Here is a 14,018-nt window from a genome sequence, read left to right on the forward strand (position 1 = left end):
ACTTTTGGATAAATAGCGTGCCCAATTTCAACTTCCTGCTACTCATGCCAAGAATATGAGATATGCATTCATAGATTTGGATAGAAAACACTCTGAGGTTTCTAAAACTGTTTGAATTATGTATGTGAGTATAACAGAACTTGTGTAGCAGGCAAAACCCAGAGTACTAACTTTTCAGATTTTTTTTCCTCTCTGTTCACTATATTGTCTTTGCCATTGGATATTTAATAGGAACCTATTTGTCAGTTCCTCTCTTGCATATTCCACACGATGTGTCAGTGAGGGGATTTGAATCTGGTTGAGGTTATTCCTTTGTGCTTTGACGGGGGAAAAGTGATTGCATCCATCCTGGCTGCCTCCTTGGTGCTCCGCTTTGGAAGATGTTTTGTAAATTAAGCGGAGTGGAGTTGTCACGCCCTGGTCGAAGTATATTGTGTTTGTCTGCATTTATTTGGTCAAGCCAGGGTGTGACATGGGTTTTTTGAATACAGATTGTTACAATTTGTCTGGGGTGTTATTATTAACGGTTAAAAATACCTAACGTTGTAATCAGAGTAGTTTGAATTATTTTGCTGATTATAGGCAACATTTGAAATATTTGTAGTGATTGTGTTTTTTGTTTGCAGATAGGGCTTTTTTCTGGATCAAACGCACGTTTGTTATTTTGGACATTTTGGATATATAGGACGGAATTAAAATAAAAAAAAGGACCATTTGTGATGTTTATGAGACATATTGGAGTGCCAACAAAAGAAGCTAGCAAAGGTAATGCATATTTTCTGATATTTTATCTGCCTTCCCAATTAATTAAAACGTTTATTTTGAAAAGAGATGTCTCTGGTGATGCACCTGGCTGCCTTGACTACAAGCACAGATTACAGTTTATCAGATAATAGCTTCTCCATGGTTTCAACCCAGGCCAGCGTAAAGCATTTTTAAAATCTGACATGTTGGCTGGATTGGTAAACAGTGTAGCTTTAATTGAGTATCTTACATGTGTGATTTAATGAAAGTTTGAATTTTATAGCATTTTATTTGAATCTGGCACTCTGCATTTCCCCTGGCAATTGACCAGTTGAGACGCTAGCGTCTCCCCTATCCATAAGAGGATTTAACAGGGTCTCAGTCCATCATAACATAGTTAACAGGGTCTCAGTCCATCATAGCATAGTTAACAGGGTCTCAGTCCATAATAACATAGTTAACAGGGTCTCAGTCCATCATAGCATAGTTAACAGGGTCTCAGTCCATAATAACATAGTTAACAGGGTCTCAGTCCATCATAACATAGTTAACAGGGTTCCAGTCCATCATAACATATTTAACAGGGTCCCAGTCCATCATAACATATTTAACAGGGTCTCAGTCCATCATAACATAGTTAACATTAGAGAGCGAGATCAATCACCAATCAAGAATCCATCAATCACACATCTTTGTGTCACGGAACATGTCCGGTCTGTCTATTACTTTCACACCCTGATCTGTTTCACCTGTCTTTGTGCTTGTCTCCACCCACGTCCAGGTGTCGCCCATCTTCCCCATTATCCCCAGTGTATTTATACCTGTGTTCTCTGTTTGTGTGTTGCCAGTTCGTCTTGTCCTCTCATGCTTACCAGCATGTTTTTCCGTGCTCCTGCTTTCCAAGTCTGTTTTTCTAGCCCTCCCAGTTCCGACCGGTTCTGCATGCCCTTGACACTGAGCCCACCTGCTTGACCATTCAGCCTGCCTTGACACCCAGCCCACCTTCCTGACCATTCAGCCTGCCCTTGACACTGAGCCCACCTTCCTGACCATTCAGCCTGCCCTTGACACCCAGCCCACCTTCCTGACCATTCAGCCTGCCCTTGACACTGAGCCCACCTTCCTGACCATTCAGCCTGCCCTTGACACTGAGCGCACCTGCCTGACCATTCATCCTGGCCTTGACACTGAGCCTACCTGCCTGACCATTCAGCCTGCCTTGACACTGAGCCCACCTGCCTGTCCATTCAGCCTGCCTTGACACTGAGCCCAGCTGCCTGACCATTCAGCCTGCCCTTGACACTGAGCCCACCTGCCTGACCATTCAGCCTGCCCTTGACACTGAGCCCACCTGTCTGACCATTCAGCCTGCCTTGACACTGAGCCCACCTGCCTGACCATTCAGCCTGCCCTTGACACCCAGCCCACCTTCCTGACCATTCAGCCTGCCCTTGACACCCAGCCCACCTGCCTGACCATTCAACCTGCCTTGACACTGATCCCACCTGCCCTTGACACTGAGCCCACCTGCCTGACCATTCAGCCTGCCTTGACCTCGAGCCTGTCTGCCAGACCATTCAGCCTGCCTTGACACTGAGCCCACCTGCCTGACCATTCAGCCTGCCTTGACACTGAGCCCACTGGCCTTGACACTGAGCCCACCTGCCCTTGACACTGAGCCCACCTGCCTGACCATTCAGCCTGCCCTTGACACTGAGCCCACCTGTCTGACCATTCAGCCTGCCCTTGACACCCAGCCCACCTGCCTGACCATTCAGCCTGCCTTGACACTGAGCCCACTGGCCTTGACACTGAGCCCACCTGCCCTTGACACTGAGCCCACCTGCCTGACCATTCAGCCTGCCCTTGACACTGAGCCCACCTGTCTGACCATTCAGCCTGCCCTTGACACCCAGCCCACCTGCCTGACCATTCAGCCTGCCCTTGACACCCAGCCCACCTGCCTGACCATTCAGCCTGCCTTGACACTGAGCCCACCTGCTTGACCATTCAGCCTGCCCTTGACACTAAGCTCACCTGCCTGACCATTCAGCCTGCCTTGACCTCGAGCCTGTCTCCCCCCATTGTACCTTTCGGACTCTGACCTTGTTTATGACCTTCTGCCTGTCCCTGACCTGCCCATTGCCTAACCCTTGTATTTCAATAGATATCAGAGACTCAAACCATCTGCCTCCTGTATCTGTCTCTGTCTCTTTGTCATTACATTATGAACTGGTCACGACTCACCCATCCGACTCGGTCCGGCTCTTCAAAGTTGTCTCCCTGCAGGGAGTCACCATTGAAAAACACGAGGAGCTACTTCAGAGGCTTATGGAAGATCTCCATACACTGTCGGGACGCCATGACCAGGGTTTTAAGACGTTACGAGAGTAATTCTGTGGACTATCTATCAGAGCAGCATACCACAATGGAGACCACCCCCCAGATGATCATTAATTCCCCTGCCAGTGATGTTTTTGTACAGCCTACCCTGGTTCCCGAGAACCTTGCTAGACTTCATGTTAGATCTACTATTATACAGTAGAGAACAGTCCTTCTAGACTCCATGTTAGATCTACTATTATACAGTAGAGAACAGTCCTTCTAGACTCCATGTTAGATCTACTATTATACAGTAGAGAACAGTCCTTCTAGACTCCATGTTAGATCAACTATTATACAGTAGAGAACAGTCCTTCTAGACTCCATGTTAGATCAACTATTATACAGTAGAGAACAGTCCTTCTAGACTCCATGTTAGATCAACTATTATACAGTAGAGAACAGTCCTTCTAGACTCCATGTTAGATCAACTATTATACAGTAGAGAACAATCCTTCTAGACTCTATGTTAGATCAACTATTATATAGTAGAGATATCAGTTCATTGTATTGTTATTGTATATATTTTGTTTTATTTTCATTATCTTGGTTATATCGTGTGTTTGGCAAGGTAAACTGAATAAGCTGGAAGTAGTTTGTTGGATAGAAGCTAAAGGAGCAACCAAACTGTCTCTACCATGTAACATACTGTATCTACCATGTAACATACGGTATCTACCATGTAACATACTGTATCTACCATGTAACATACTGTATCTACCACGTAACATACTGTATCTACCATGTAACATACTGTATTGTAACATACTGTATTGTAACATACTGTATCTACCATGTAACATACTGTATCTACCATGTAACATACTGTATTGTAACATACTGTATCTGCTATGTAACATACTGTATTGTAACATACTGTATCTACATAACATACTGTATCTACCATGTAACATACTGTATCTACCATGTAACATACTGTATCTACCATGTAACATATCTATTGTAACATACTGTATCTAACATGTAACATACTGTATTGTAACATACAGTATCTGCTATGTAACATACTGTATTGTAACATACTGCATCTACCATGTAACATACTGTATCTAACATGTAACATACTGTATTGTAACATACAGTATCTGCTATGTAACATACTGTATTGTAACATACTGCATCTACCATATAACATACTGTATCTACCATGTAACATACTGTATCTACCATGTAACATACTGCATCTACCATGTAACATACTGTATCTAACATGTAACATACTGTATTGTAACATACAGTATCTGCTATGTAACATACTGTATTGTAACATACTGCATCTACCATATAACATCCTGTATCTACCATGTAACATACTGTATCTACCATGTAACATACTGCATCTACCATGTAACATACTGTATCTACCATGTAGCATACTGTATCCACCATGTGACATACTGTATCTACCATGTGACATACTGCATCTGCCATGTAACATACTGTATCTACCATGTAACATACTGTATCTACCATGTAACATACTGTATCTACCATGTAACATACTGTATCTACCATGTAACATACTGTATCTACCATGTAACATACTGTATTGTAACATACTGTATCTACCATGTCAGATACTGTATCTGCCATGTAACATATTTGCCCCTTTCATCATATTTTTTCTCTGTGCCCTCGGCATGACGCCTGGATGTGACAAAGACCTTGTATGACAAACGGCCAGTACAATGGGATTTGGAGACGGTGCTTGGTGACGACAGGAAGAAGGTCTTCCTGTCTCAGTTTCTTGTGAAAAGTGCTGAGGGGAGAGCTTTGGCACGGGGGGGGGGGTCTGTGCTCCGTCCGAGAGGATACAGGCCAGGACACGGTGTGATTTGTTGGCTGGCCCCTTGTCTGCCACTGGGGACGTGCCCCTAGGTTAGAAGCCCCTTCTCCACCCCCCAGGGGAATCAGTTGAGCGGGTCCCCGATGCGGTAGCAACGAAGAACGGCATCCCCCACCGTCCACCACTGTTACTAGAGCCAAACTGTTGGGTTACACATCCTGATGGGAGTTTTGTGCTATAGAAAACATTGGTGCCAGCGAGTTGTCCTCTCTTTGCCCCAAAGAGAGACGACCAAGGAGAATCCTAGTTAGCAGTTCAGAGAGACGACCAAGGAGAATCCTAGTTAGCAGTACAGAGAGACGACCAAGGAGAATCCTAGTTAGCAGTTCAGAGACGACCAAGGAGAATCCTAGTTAGCAGTACAGAGAGACGACCAAGGAGAATCCTAGTTAGCAGTACAGAGACGACCAAGGAGAATCCTAGTTAGCAGTTCAGAGAGACGACCAAGGAGAATCCTAGTTAGCAGTTCAGAGAGACGACCAAGGAGAATCCTAGTTAGCAGTTCAGAGAGACGACCAAGGAGAATCCTAGTTAGCAGTTCAGAGAGACGACCAAGGAGAATCCTAGTTAGCAGTTCAGAGAGAGGAGAATCTTATTTAGCAGTTCAGAGAGACTACCAAGGAGAATCCTAGTTAGCAGTTCAGAGAGACGACCAAGGAGAATCCTAGTTAGCAGTTCAGAGAGACGACCAAGGAGAATCCTAGTTAGCAGTTCAGAGAGACGACCAAGGAGAATCCTAGTTAGCAGTTCAGAGAGACGACCAAGGAGAATCTTATTTAGCAGTTCAGAGAGACGACCAAGGAGAATCCTAGTTAGCAGTTCAGAGAGACGACCAAGGAGAATCCTAGTTAGCAGTACAGAGAGACGACCAAGGAGAATCCTAGTTAGCAGTACAGAGAGACGACCAAGGAGAATCCTAGTTAGCAGTACAGAGAGACGACCAAGGAGAATCCTAGTTAGCAGTTCAGAGAGACGACCAAGGAGAATCTTATTTAGCAGTTCAGAGAGACGACCAAGGAGAATCTTATTTAGCAGTTCAGAGAGACGACCAAGGAGAATCTTATTTAGCAGTACAGAGAGACGACCAAGGAGAATCTTATTTAGCAGTTCAGAGAGACGACCAAGGAGCATACTATTTAGCAGTTCAGACAGAGAACACAGAATAATCCTATTTCTCACAGATCCATCTGTATTTATAGGAACAGTCATAGTCCCACCATTCTCCTGTGTCTGATGACCAGGAGTAGAAATACACACAGTTCTGTTAGCAGTACGCCACCATTAGGAGCTGTTTACTGTTCCAATACCAAGGAGAAGAAACAGACAGAGAATCAGACTGTCCACTGTTCCACAGATCCATCTGTATTTAAGAAACAGTCACAGAATCCCACCATTCCCTGTTCCAATGACCTGGAGAAGAAACAACACAGAATCAGGCTGTCCACTGTTCCAATACCTGTAGAAGAAACAACACAGAATCAGGCTGTCCACTGTTCCAATACCTGTATAAGAAACAACACATAGAATCAGACTGTCCACTGTTCCAATACCTGTAGAAGAAACAACACAGAATCAGGCTGTCCACTGTTCCAATACCTGTAGAAGAAACAACACAGAATCAGACTCTCCACTGTTCCAATACCTGTAGAAGAAACAACACAGACAGTGATGTCATAGTGACACAGAATTCATTAATGTCTTACTTTGTGGTCAGTGGTGTGTCGTCCACCCAGTTCCAGGTCCCCTCAGAAACAGAGTCAGTCAGACCAATCCAGACATAGTTCTTTACCCCGCATAACCAATTGACAAATGTCTGTAGATGTGGAAGAGAGACAACATTGTTAAAACATAGTCATTACTGCTCGTTATCTCTCTCTCTTTTTTTCCTCTCTACCTCACACACACCTGATCGTCTTCGCTCTTGATGACCACCAGGTCTGCTCCTCTATTTCTGCAGTCCTGTCTGCTATCCTCCCAGGATTTGTACTCAGTAGAGATGTAGTAACAACTGCTACCAAGCTTCTTCCATCCTTCTGGACAAACTATAAGTTGAACATTTCCTGCTTTAGTCACTTTAATACGACATTGAATTAAGTATCAATCAGACAGTCAAGGAAGACGGGACACTAACTAATGGACGGTATGGAAGTCCCCTTTTTTCTCACATATTTCCTTTAATGTAAGTTGAATTGCCTGTTTGTAAGTGTCATGTGAACTGATAACAGAACAGTCATTAGCCAATTTCACTCACCTTTCTGAACTAAAGATTGTTTGAGACATTCTGTCTCTTTTTGTAGCTGGTCTCTTTCTTCAGTTAGGGTGTTGTTACTGGTCTGCAGCTGGTCTCTCTCTTTGGTCAGGCTGTTGTTGTTAGTCTGTATCTGGTCTCTTTCTGCAGTCAGGGTGTTGCAGCTGGTCTGTAGCTGGTCTCTCTGTTTGGTCAGGGTGTTATAATTGGTCTGCAGCTGGTCTCTTTCTGCAGTAAGGGTGTTGTTAATGGTCTGGAGCTGGTCTCTCTCTTTGGTCAGGGTGTTGTAGCTGGTCTGTAATTGGTCTCTCTCTTTGGTCAGGGAGTTGTAGCTGGTCTGTAGCTGGTCTCTCTCTTTGGTCAGGGTGTTGTAACTGGTCTGTAGCTGGTCTCTCTCTTTGGTCAGGTTGTTGGAACTGGTCTGTAGCTGGTCTCTCTCTTTGGTCAGGGTGTTGGAACTGGTCTGTAGATGGTCTCTCTCTTTGGTCAGGGTGTTGAAACTGGTCTGTAGCTGGTCTCTCTCTTTGGTCAGGGTGTTGGAACTGGTCTGTAGCTGGTCTTTCTCTTTGGTCAGGTTGTTGGAACTGGTCTGTAGCTGGTCTTTCTCTTCAATCAGGGTGTTGTAGCTTGTCTGTAGCTGGTCTCTCTCTTTGGTCAGAGTGTTGTAGCTGGTCTGTAGCTGGTCTCTCTCTTTGGTCAGGGTGTTGTAGCTGGTCTGTAGCTGGTCTCTCTCTTTGGTCAGCGTGTTGTTGCTAGTCTGAAGCTGGTCTCTCTCTTTGGTCAGGGTGTTGTAGCTGGTCTGTAGCTGGTCTCTCACTTTGGTCGGGATGTTGAAACTTGTCTGTAGCTGGTCTCTCTCTTTGGTCAGGGTGTTGAAACTGGTCTGTAGCTGGTCTCTCTCTTTGGTCAGGGTGTTGTAACTGGTCTGTAGCTGGTCTCTCTCTTTGGTCAGGGTGTTGTAACTGGTCTGTAGCTGGTCTCTCTCTTTGGTCAGGGTTTTGTAACTGGTCTGTAGCTGGTCTCTCTCTTTGGTCAGGGTGTTGTAACTGGTCTGTAGCTGGTCTCTCTCTTTGGTCAGGGTGTCTGAACTGGTCAATTGGTTTCTCTCTGTGAAATAATACAATCAACAACCAAGATAAAAGTGGAAAAGTTAATGAGACATGACCCAGACTGATGTCAATTTCAATTCCAGTCAATTCAGGAATAATTTTCAATTAGAAACATGTGGAATTGGAATTCGGTGTGTTTTCTGAATTAAATTGAATGGTATTGAAATGTAATTGAACCCTGGTCATTACACCACTGATGATGAAGAACGTTTGAGTGAGAACATATCAAACTCACGGGAGAGTAATAGGCCTATGATCCCAGCCAGTAGGAGAACACACAGCAGCCCCAGACACACTGCAGCAGTTGGGAAATGTCTCTTCCACCTCCAAAGATACACTGAAGTACACATTATTATCATTAGAACTTGATCAATGTATATACATATGTTTTTCTTTCCAGTTGCTCTTAGAATCACTGAGGGAAATACACAAGGAACATGGAACAGAACACCAGAACTGAGTTCCAGAACCTCACATGTTCTACTGCTTGACTTCCAGAACCTCTAACAGAATATTTGCTTAAACATGCATGAGTTCAGGCACCCAAAATGTCTGCCAGAAGCTATTTCAATCACAATCAAATTCCATTTGTTAATTACTTCATAAAACAACAGGTGTATGCTAATAGTGAAATGCTGACCTATGGGTCATTTTCCAACAATGCAGAGAGAAATAAATAGAAATACAGAAAAGGATTAAATAACGAATACCATTAACAAGTAAAAAATAACATGGGGTATATACGGGGAGTAACAATACAGTGTCGATGTGCAGGTGTACAATGTAACCAGAAAATGAATTTTCCACATTTTGTGTTAGTCTGAATTAAATAAAAAATAATTGTCACTCCTGGAAATATTCTTTTAGAAATGTTTACAAAAGAATAAAAAATGAAAAGCTGGAGTATTGTGAGTCAATAATTATTAAACCTCTTATTGGTCTGAATACGTTCAGGAGTAAACATTTGTTTAACCTTTAAATGTGCTTCAACAAGTCACATAACAAGTTGCATGGACTCACTCTGTGTGCAATAATAGTGTTTAACATGATTTTTTTTAATGACTACCTCATCTCTGTACCCAACACACACAATTATCTGTAAGGTCCCTCAGTCAAACAGTGGATTTCAAACACAGATTCAACCACAAAGACCAGGGTGGTTTTCCAATGCCTCGCAAAGAAGGTTCGCCTATTGATAAGTTTGAAAAAAATACAGACGTCGAATATCCCTTTGAGCATGGTGAAGTTATTGCACTTTGAATGGTGTATCAATATACCCAGTCACTACAAAGATACAGGTGTCCTTCTTAACTCAGTTGCTGGAGAGGAAGGAAACCGCTCGGGGATTTCACCATACGGTCAATGGTGACTTTAAAACAGTTATGGAGTTTAATGGTTGTGATAGGAGAAAACTGAGGATGGATCAACATTGTAGTTACTCCTACTACTTGACAATGTGGAAATAAGGAAGCTGTCAAACATAGAAAATATGTGGCAAAAATGTGGCAAAGAAATTAAAATGTTGTCCTGAATACAAAGTGTTGTATTGGATTTTCCCAAAACATAACACATTTGAGTACCACTCTCCATAGTCTCAGGATTTAAAAAAAGAAACAGACTGGAATTAACCAGGTAAAATCCTAGAGGAAACCCTGGTTGTTTGCTTGCCAAACAACCAGGTTTGCCAGATGCTGGGAGGACAGACACTGGGAGAACAGGTTTGCCAGACACTGGGAGAAAATTTCACCTTTCAGTTGGACAATAACCTAAAACACAAGGCCAAATCTACACTTGTAGCGCCCGATGCCGGAGATGAAAAGCAGGTACGGGGAGTCAAAATGTAAAAGTAACAGACATGAAATAAGACAGGCACAGAGTCAGCACATGGGCAGAACAACGACATGCGACAGTCGTGCGTAATGCTGGGGAGCCTGGCGCACCAGGGTGAGAAGGGAGCAGGCGATTCCCAAAATCACGGGAATCTCCTCAGATTCGGGAATCACGGGAATCTCCTCAGATTCCCGTGATTTTGGGATTCTCGTGGCTCAAGCGACACAATCCCCTCATCAACTGGTCTACTGGTGCCATCATGGGCTGGAGCTTGTTCCGCCACGCCCAGTGTCTGAAGTCAGCACAACCTGCCCGGGATGTCTTCCTGGGGGCTCAGAAGGTGCCCTGGACTTCTCCGCCATCCCCGTGGAATACCAGGACATCCGGGAGGTGTTCAGCAAGGCCAGGGTCATTTCGCTTCCACCGCACCGACCCTATGACTGCGCCACGCCGCCCCAGGGACGCCTGTACTCTATGTCAGGACCGAAGATCAAGGCTATGGAGACCCACATTGGGGACTCCCTAGCTGCAGAATTTATCCGTCACTCTTCCTCTCCCGCCGGTGCAGGGTTCTTTTTCGTGGAGAATACGGACAAGACCCTGGGCCTGGGCATTGCCTAGCGGGGACTTAATGACATTACTGTTAAGAACCGTTACCTGCTAACACTCATTTCCTCTGCCTTCGAGCTACTCCAGGGAGCCTCTGTGTTTTCAAGGTTGGATCTACGGAATGCCTACCACCTAGTGCGGATACGAGATGGGGACGAGTGGAAGACCGCCTTCAACACGGCCAGCGGCCGCTACGAGTATCTGGTCATGCCTTTTGGCCTCACCAACACCCCTGCTGTGTTCCAGGCTCTGGTAAATGATGTTCTCCACGACATGTTGAACCGGTTCATCTTCGTCTACATTGATGACATCCCCGTCTTCTCCCGCTCCCCCAAAGAACACGTGCTCCACGTCCGGCAGGTTCTTCAACGCCTTCTGGAGAATCAGCTATTTGTGAAGGCAGAAAAGTGCAAGTTCCATTTCTCCACCATCCCCTTTCTGGGCTACATAATCTCTGCTGGGAGAGTCCAGATGGATCCCGGGAAGGTGAGAGCGGTGGTGGATTGGCCTCAGCCTACATGTAGCATTTCCTGGGGTTTGCCACATTTTATCGCTGCATTATCCAGGGTTACAGCACCCTGGCGTCCCCCTGTCTGCACTCACCTCTACCAAGGTTCCGTTCACGTGGTCTGCTGCTGCATTCCGGGACCTCAAACACCACTGCGCCAATATTGGTGCATCATGACCCTTCCCGTTAGTTCGTGGTGGAGGCCGATGCGTCGGATGTCGGAGTGGGGGCGTGTCCTGTCCCAACGTTCTGCCCTGCTTTTGGTGGCCTACTATGGTTCTGGATGTAGCTGCATTTGTCACCGGCTGCACGGTCTGTGCTCAGAATAAGACTCCTCGGCAAGCTCCGGCTGGTTTACTTCAACCACAGCCTGTCCCTCATTGTCCCTGGTCCCACATATCCCTGGATTGCGTCACAGGTCCCCCCCCCCCCCCCTGTCTGAGGGCAACACCGCCATCCTGACTGTGGTCAACCGGTTTTACAAACCCGCCCACTTCATTCCTCTCCCCAAATTACCCTCTGACAAAGAGACGGCCCAGCTCATGGTGCAGCACATGTTCCAGATCCATGGACTGCCCGTGGACATGGTCTCTGACCAGGGTCCTCAGTTCCGTCCCAGTTCTGGAAGGTGTTCTGCACCCTCATTGGGTCATCGGCCATTCTGTCCTCTGGTTTCCACCCACAGTCCAACAGCCAGTCGGAGCAAGCCAACCAGGACCTCGAGACTACTCTGCGCTGCCTGGTCTCCGCCAACCCCACCACCGGGAGCCAGCAGCTTGTGTGGGTTGAATACGCCCGCAAAACCCTTCCCTGCTCTGCCACGGGCCTTTCACCATTTGAGTGTTCCCTGGGGTATCAACTCCAGCTCTTCCCCGAGCGGGAAGAAGAGGTCGGCATATCTTCTGCCCAGATGTTTGTCCGCCGCTCTCATCGTACCTGGAGGAGAGCGCGGTCGGTCCTCCTCAAGACCACCTCCAGGTATCGACGACAAGCGCATCGCCATCGGACCCCGGCTCCCTGGTATCATCTCGGGCAGAAGGTCTGCCCCTCCGGGTGGAATCCCACAAACTCTCCCCCCAGTTTATCGGCCCGTTCCCCATCTCTAAACTGAGCCTGCCTGCCGTCCTGTACCTTTGCCCCACCTATCTGGATTACTGACCCCTGACTGCCCTTGACCTGTCTTTTGCCTGCCCCTGTTAGATGAATTAACTGTTACTTCGACATTGTCTGCATCTGGGTCTTACCTTAAAACATGATAATTATTCTGAATGTATAAGAATGTAGTTGAAGTAGGAAGTTTACATACACCTTAGCCAAATATATTTAAACTCAGTTTTTCACAATTCCTGATATTTAATCCATGTAAAAAATCCCTGTCTTAGGTCAGTTAGGATCACCACTTTATTTTAAGAATTTGAAATGTCAGAATAATAGTAGAGAGAATGATTTATTTCATATTTTATTTTTTTCATCACATTCCCAGTGAGTCAGAAGTTTACATACACTCAATTAGTATTTGGTAGCATTGCCTTTAAATTGTTTAACTTGGGTCAAACGTTTCGGGTAGCATTCCACAAGCTTACCACATTCAGTTGGGTGAATTTTGGACCATTCCTCCTGACAGAACTGGTGTAACTGAATCAGGTTTCAAATCAAAATCAAATCAAATTTTATTTGTCACATACACATGGTTAGCAGATGTTAATGCGAGTGTAGCGAAAGGCATCCTTGTTTGCACATGCTTTTTCAGTTCTGCCCACAAATTGTCTATAGGATTGAGGTGAGGTCTTTGTGATGGCCACTCCATGATGCTGCCACCACCTTGACTTTGTTGTCCTTAAGCCATTTAGTCACAACTTTGGAAGTATGCTTGGGGTCATTGTCCATTTGGAAGACCCATTTGTGACCAAGATTTAATAACTTCATGTCTTGAGATGTTGCTTCAATATCTCCACATAATTTTCTTTCCTCATGATGCCACCTATTTTGTGAAGTGCACCAGTCCCTCCTGTAGCAAAGCATCCCCACAACATGATGCTGTCACCACCGTGCTTCATGGTTGGGATGGTGTTCTTTGGCTTGCAAGCTTCCCCCTTTTCCCTCCAAACATGACAATGGTCATTATGGCCAAACAGTTATATTTCTGTTTCATCAGACCAGAGGACATTTCTCCAAAAAGTATGATCTCTGTCCCCATGTGCAGTTGCAAACCGTAGTCTGGCTTTTTTATGGCGGTTTTGGAGCAATGGCTTCTTCTTTGCTGAGCGGTCTTTCAGGTTATGTCGATATCGAACTCGTTTTACTGTGGATATAGATACTATTGTACCTGTTTCCTCCAGCATCTTCACAAAGTCCTTTGCTGTTGTTCTGGGATTGATTTGCACTTTTCGCACCAAAGTACGTTCATCTCTAGGAGACAGAACGTGTCTCCTTCCTGAGTGGTATGATGGCTGCGTGGTCCCATGGTGTTTATACTCGTGTACTATTGTCTGTACAGATGAACATGGTACCTTAAGGCAATTTGAAATTGCTCCCACATAATAACCAGACTTTTCTGAGGTCTTGGATGATTTATTTTGATTTTCCCATGATGTCAAGCGAAGAGGCACTTGATTTTGAAGGTAGGCCTTGAAATACATCCACAGGTACACCTCCAATTGACTCAAATGATGTAATTTATCCCATCAGAACCTTCTAAAGCCATGACATCGTTTTTTTCTG

At 45.2% G+C, this 14,018-nt stretch overlaps 1 protein-coding gene across 1 annotated transcript; it reads right to left on the bottom strand.

The window, feature by feature from the left end:
• Positions 1-6,459: 6,459 nt before the first annotated feature.
• LOC135507178 (C-type lectin domain family 4 member M-like) lies at positions 6,460-9,935 on the bottom strand. The gene is made up of 5 exons (XM_064926764.1): positions 8,586-9,935; positions 7,245-8,348; positions 6,899-7,035; positions 6,697-6,806; positions 6,460-6,635 (listed from the first exon to the last, which is right to left on the bottom strand). The coding sequence occupies exons 1-5, from the start codon at positions 8,707-8,709 to the stop codon at positions 6,566-6,568; spliced, it is 1,545 nt and encodes a 514-aa protein (XP_064782836.1). The 5' UTR covers positions 8,710-9,935; the 3' UTR covers positions 6,460-6,565.
• Between the last annotated feature and the right edge of the window lie 4,083 nt (positions 9,936-14,018).

The sequence above is a fragment of the Oncorhynchus masou genome, chromosome 20 (genome assembly GCF_036934945.1).
Source record: "Oncorhynchus masou masou isolate Uvic2021 chromosome 20, UVic_Omas_1.1, whole genome shotgun sequence".
NCBI classification, from domain to species: domain Eukaryota; kingdom Metazoa; phylum Chordata; class Actinopteri; order Salmoniformes; family Salmonidae; genus Oncorhynchus; species Oncorhynchus masou.

What these genes read in the sequence shown, in the direction of transcription:
- LOC135507178 (XM_064926764.1), bottom strand. Translation starts at nt 8,709, where the DNA reads ATGATAATAATGTGTACTTCAGTGTATCTTTGGAGGTGGAAGAGACAT. An exon ending in CATAGGCCTATTACTCTCCC is followed by an intron (nt 8,349 to 8,585) that starts GTGAGTTTGATA and finishes ATTATTTCACAG; the next exon opens with AGAGAAACCAATTGACCAGT. An exon ending in GACACACCACTGACCACAAA is followed by an intron (nt 6,636 to 6,696) that starts GTAAGACATTAA and finishes TTTCTTCTACAG; the next exon opens with GTATTGGAACAGTGGAGAGT.